Below are 6,000 nucleotides of genomic sequence, written 5' to 3'. Positions count from 1 at the left end.
CTGTTTTTAGAATGATTTATTGTTAATTTATTCTCATCATTTATTTATTTCCTTATTTTCTTTCCTCACTAGGCTATTTTCCCTATTGGAGCCCTTGGGCTTGTAGCATCTTGCTTTTCCAACTAGGGTTGTAGCTTGGCTAGTAATAATAATAATAATAATAATAATAATAATAATAAAGGTGGACAATATTATATGTAGTTATCTTAATAAGATGTTTTCCAGGCAATAACCACATAGCCATTATTATTATTATTGTTATTATTATTAATACCAATTAGCTACAACCCTAGTAGGAAAATCAACATACTAAAAGCGCAAGGGCTCCAATAAGGAAAATATCCCAGTGAGGAAAGGAAAACGAGAAACTACAAGAAAAGTAATTAACTATTAAAATAATATATTTGAGAACAGGGACAGCATTAAAATAAATATTTCATATACAAATCATAAAAAATAAAAACAATAGGAAGAGAAATGAGAAGGAATATTGTGCCTTAGTGTACACTCAAGCAAGAAAACTCCAACCCAAGACAGTGGAAGACCATGATACAGACGCTATGGCACTGCCCAAGACTAGAGAACAATTGTTTGATTTTGTAGTGTCCTTCTCCTAGAAGAGCTGCTTACCATAGCTAAAGAGTCTCTTCTACCCTTACCAAGAGGAAAATAGCCACTTAATAATTACATTGTAGTAGTTAACCCTTTGAGCGGGGAAGAATTGTTTGGTAATCTCAGTGTTGTCAGATGTATGAGAACAGAGAATGTGGAAAGAATAGACCAGACTATTCAGTGTATGTGGGCAAAAGGAAAACGAGCCGTAACCAGAGAGAAGGATCTAATGTGGTATTGTCTGGCCAGTCAGAGGACACAATAACTCTCTAGCGGTAGTAACTCAACGGGTGACTGGTGCTCATGTGAAAATAGAAAAATGTCCATTAATATGACCCCACAGGGCTTGGGAGAGCAGCCCAACGTGCACACCTTATCGGAACAAAATAGCCTTAGAACTGTAGCCAGAAGAGATCGAGGCTCAATAACTTTACTTTTACTTTAAGGCCTGCTCATCTAGCTCTATACAGTACAGCAAGGGGAAAACTACTCTCTACAGGACCTCCACTGTCGGTTTATGATGTTCAATCAGGAGTATTTAACATTTTCACAAAGCTCATTGTTCGCTTACTGTTAGGTCGTCACCATCAAAGCACTCGCTGAATAAGAAAGTCTTCAGTTTCCTCTTGATAGCCTTAATATCTTCAAATATTCTGATGTCTCGTGCGAGCCTATTGTATAGGCTAGTCTCTGGGCTGCACATATAAAGGTTCTAGAACATACAGTAGACACGTATCTAGGTTCCAATAGTTTGAAGCCATCTGTAACTATTTTCGTGTCAGGACAATTCGTTGGCTGCGCAATATATAGCAATTCTCTTAGATATTTTGGATGACCGGTGCTGATAACTTGGTGGGTTATTGTACGTATTTTAAATTCAATTTAAATTGGCAATGTAGATCTATTAGTATAGGAGTGATCCTTTCTCTAGATGGGACACCTTTTATCAGTCTTACTCCTCTGTATATTGTGTTTCATGATTTCTTAAGTTGTACCTCTGGTAGATTGTAGTAGATGGAGTTACAGTTCGGCCAATGTCCATCGTAGGTTTATTAGCAATCACTTTCTGATGAGTATTGAATATTAATATACTAATTTTATATCCCTTTACGTTATGTATTTCCTTTATGTTCATTTCAGCTTATCATGCATACATTTATTCTAAAGTTTCTACTGTATTTAGTAAGTGTATGGTATAATTGTCGTTTTCTGTAAAGAACTCGTTTTCTTTAGGTAAGCTATGATATTTAAAGAACTCTATTTCTTCATGAATATTCTTTTTCTCTTAATATATACTATTTCTCCGAATATTGTTAGAAAAACATTCCTTATTACTTATTTTATTAATTAGTTTTTTCTTTATTGAATACGAAGTAATATATGAAGAAAACTTGCATGATTTAGCTAAACATTAATGGCTTACGTCAGTTCCACACTAAATCTGTCGTAATAACGAAGTGTTTGTTACATCATTTCTCTTTAAAATGAGAATTTCTTCCTTTAAGTGAAGAAATATTAATTTTGAACAGGGAAAATTTTAATAAATTGCCCATACTGTAATAATAAAGAGCTGATAATGAAAATAAACTGTGATATTTTACCCTACACAATGTTATTTTATGTATATTCATTATAATATACAAATTATAGTCCATTAACTTAGCTTATATTTGTCTTGCATATTTATATTAATAATCATAATAATAATGATAGTACAAATAATTGTTCACGAAGAGCCGTTGCTAAGGGAGCACTTCACCGGTTGGTAACAGCAGATATTATCAGCGGACAAAGGGAAATCAGCTATTTGTGTGCTAAGATTAATTAGTTATTTAAGCATAATTTAATACTATATACCAATAAAAATATTATATAATAAATAATAATCATTATAATTAACTTAAATCTACCTTAATTACATCAAAATTATCAAATCGGCCCCATTAACAGAATAGAGTCAAGCTATTCGATGGAAACAATTTGCTACAGTCATCATAAGTCGCCATTTCTGTGTTCGTGTGTTTGGGTATTGTTTGCAATGAAACCGTCTAAATTTTAGACAGTGACGTCTATTAATCCATGTGTATAGGGTGGCGGTAGCCATAACGTAAGTATATTAGACGGCTAATTAGTTACTTTTAGACAGATGATATGTCTACGGTAACTGACATCTGGGCGTTGTTTTGTTTTGATTGATTGACCCTAAACCTATGAGATGTTACCGTAGTTTTTGCTTCGAGAATTTCACCTAATAATTCATTGTTAGGTATGCATTTTATTTTTGACAGTTATGGGGGATTAAAGCGAATTTATTTTCACATTAAGGAAGTGTATTTTCATATTAATATTGGGTGCTTTTGATGTGCAATGCTGTGTAAGGAATTTTGTTTTGATTGATTGACCCCAAAGCTATGAGATCTGACCGTAGTTTTTGGCGAAGAAATTTACCTAGTAGTTGATTTTTATGTATATATTTTATATTTGACAGTTGTGGTTGATAGAAGTGTGTATATTTTCGTATATGTTACTTTTGTAATGCAAGGCAGTGTAGGAATTAAGAACTTTTTATATATGTATTATTTTGGGCCACGGTATGAATGGAAAATTGGGTATTATTGTACTGTATTACAGGGCAAAATATTTCGAAATATTGTGACTATTTCTTTTCGAAATTATTTCCAGAGATTAAGACAATCTTGGAGAACAGCAAGAGGAACCAAAGTGGAAAATTGAGCTATGGAAAACTCCGAACAAGTAAAATACATAGTTGCTGTAAAACCTAACCTAACCTATGGTGCTGGGTCCTTACTTGGGAGTTCTTTGCTATTTTGTAGGTGTATGTAGGATACTGGCCTCCGGTATGTATTATTATGGCTAACTTAGATGTGTAGGTAAGGACACGGCTTGTAGGTTAGTTTAGGTCCATTTTTAATCGATGCAAGAGGAACTGGCCGCTGATATACAAAGGCACCCTATTTTTGGTAACCCTTTCCCTCCTAGGGTTATAACTCTAGGGATACTCCCCAAAGGTTTTGTTATAGGAGGACACTGTATAATTTGTCCTTTCAAAAAATATGGTTAAATATCAATCGAAAAGGGAGCCTTTGTACATCAGCGGCCAGTTCCTCGCGCGTTCATTGAAATTGGACATCAACTAAGCTAAACTTTCCCCCCCTAACCTAACCTACAAGCTGTGTCCTTACCTACTTACCTAACGGCTGGGCTAACGCCCCCTGCGACCCCCCTTACACTGCCGTATTCTAAGTTAGACATAATAATACATACAGGTGGCCACTATCATACGTACACCCCTCAAAAAGATAGAGCAAGGAAAATTGAAATGTTACCCCTTAAAAATTGTCCTAAAATTTTCTGTGAACTTATGAATACAGTACAGGAATATTATAAAGTATTATTTATTTTAACTCCCTTAATAGGCCTTTTTAGTGCCACATGTGGATGAGATCATGTTGAGGGGCAGATAGAGATGGTTTGGGCATGTTCTTCTCACACCCCGAGAGAGATTAGTTCACCAAACGTTCAGCTGGGCTCCACAAGGCACTAGAAGAGTTGGAAGACCCAGATCTACATGGCTGAGGGATATGAAGTGTGAAGTAGGAGATGATGAATGACGAAGTATTGATTTAAAAGCTCGAGATAGAGACGACTGGCAAAATCTAACCGAGGCCGCTTGCGTCAGTAGGTGTGGGAGGAGATGATAGCGATGGTAATAGTCCTTACAGTACAGTGGAACCTCTACATACGAACGTATCTACATCAGAAGGAACGTATCTACATCCGAATTTTCCAACATCCGAAGTAAAATTTGAGCAATTTTTCGACTCCACACCCGAATTTTATTTTGACACACGAAGTAAGCAATTTTCGTCGTACCGGTTGTATCCGAATTTTTCGACACGCGAAGTACAATTCGAACACGTTCCTACTCTACACCCGAATTTTTTTTCGACACCCGAAGTAAACAATACCCGTACGCGTAGGTGGTACTCATAGCGCCGGATTTATTTTTTATTTCCGCGGATAGAAGGCAGCACTTCGACCTTGGAGGGACCCTCAATTAGCGTGGCTTGGGTCATTCCTCTGTTCTCGTCGGCTTCATGTGGTTGTGCCCTGTACGTTCTGCTATTAACTGTTTTAATCGTGATTTTTTACATTCATCCTTTTACGGTATTTTACGTAAAGCATGGGTCCTAAAAGGCTTAGTTTTGCAAGTGGTAGTGGTGAGAAAAGGAAGAAGGAAATGCTTTCTTTAGAAGTAAAGCAAGAAATTATTGAAAAGCATGAGCGTGAGTGAACTTGCAAAAGAATATGGCCGAAATATGTCGACGATCTCGACAATCTTGAAACAGAAAGAAGCCATTAAAGCAGTGAAACCTTCTAAGGGGTTCACCATCATTTCAAAACGTCGTAGCCCTGTCATAGAAGAGATGGAACGACTTCTGCTAATCTGGATCAAGGACAGAGAAATTGTTGGCGACACCATCACCGAAACTATCATTTGCGAGAAGGCGCACGCCATCTTCACGGACTTGAAGGAGGAGAACTCTGGGGGTGATGCTGGGGAGAGTTCAACCGAACCTTCCTCAGATGATTTCAAGGCATCTCGTGGCTGGTTTGAGAAATTAAAGAAACGGTCCGGGATTCATTCAGTTGTTCGCCACGGAGAGGCTGCTAGTGCGGACACAAAGGCTGCAGCTGACTTTGTGAAGAGCTTTGAAAGGATCGTCCAGGAAGAAGGCTACGTAGAGCAGCAGGTGTTAAATTGTGATGAAACCGGGCTGTTTTGGAAGAAGATGCCCAGTCGAACCTACATCACCGCCGAAGAGAAGAAATTGCCTGGGCATAAGCCAATGAAGGATCGGTTGACTCTTGCCCTATGTGCCAACGCTAGCAGGGGCTTTAAAGTCAAGCCCTTACTGGTTTACCATTCTGAGAACCCTAGGGCCTTTAAGGCACAGAATGTGGATAAGGACCAGCTTCATGTTTTCTGGCGATCCAACTCGAAGGCCTGGGTCACTAGGCAGTTCTTTGTCCAATGGGTTAACCAAGTTTTCGGTCCTTCTGTGAAGAAGTATCTTCATGAGCAGAAATTTCCTTTAAAGTGCCTGCTATGCCTTAACAATGCACCCGCTCACCCCCCCGGACTTGAAGATGATATCTTCGATGAATTAAAGTTCATAAAGATGCTGTATCTTCCATCGAATACCACCTCTATCCTCCAGCCCATGGACCAGCAAGTCATCTCGAATTTCAAGAAGCTCTACACCAAGCACCTATTCAAGCAGTGCTTTAATGTCACGCAAAGCACAAACTTAACTTTGCGTGAATTTTGGAAAAGCCACTTTAACATCGTGCACTGCTTGAAGA

At 37.9% G+C, this 6,000-nt stretch overlaps 1 protein-coding gene across 2 annotated transcripts in view; it reads left to right on the top strand.

Moving 5' to 3' along the window:
• Positions 1-2,597: 2,597 nt before the first annotated feature.
• LOC137626453 (arginine/serine-rich protein PNISR-like) overlaps positions 2,598-6,000 on the top strand; it is a 68,270-nt gene continuing 64,867 nt past the window's right edge. Inside the window, exons 1-2 of one of the 2 annotated variants that reach the window (XM_068357453.1) lie at positions 2,598-2,719; positions 3,295-3,366. In XM_068357453.1, the coding sequence (XP_068213554.1) occupies positions 3,349-3,366 (18 nt within the window). In that variant the 5' untranslated portion in view covers positions 2,598-2,719; positions 3,295-3,348. The remainder of the gene's footprint in view (positions 2,720-3,294; positions 3,367-6,000) is intronic. The other variant, XM_068357455.1, reaches the window with a different exon arrangement.

This window comes from Palaemon carinicauda, chromosome 34, assembly GCF_036898095.1.
Source record: "Palaemon carinicauda isolate YSFRI2023 chromosome 34, ASM3689809v2, whole genome shotgun sequence".
NCBI classification, from domain to species: domain Eukaryota; kingdom Metazoa; phylum Arthropoda; class Malacostraca; order Decapoda; family Palaemonidae; genus Palaemon; species Palaemon carinicauda.
Note: the sequence above shows the minus strand (reverse complement) of the source record. Positions and strands in the feature narration are given on the sequence as shown.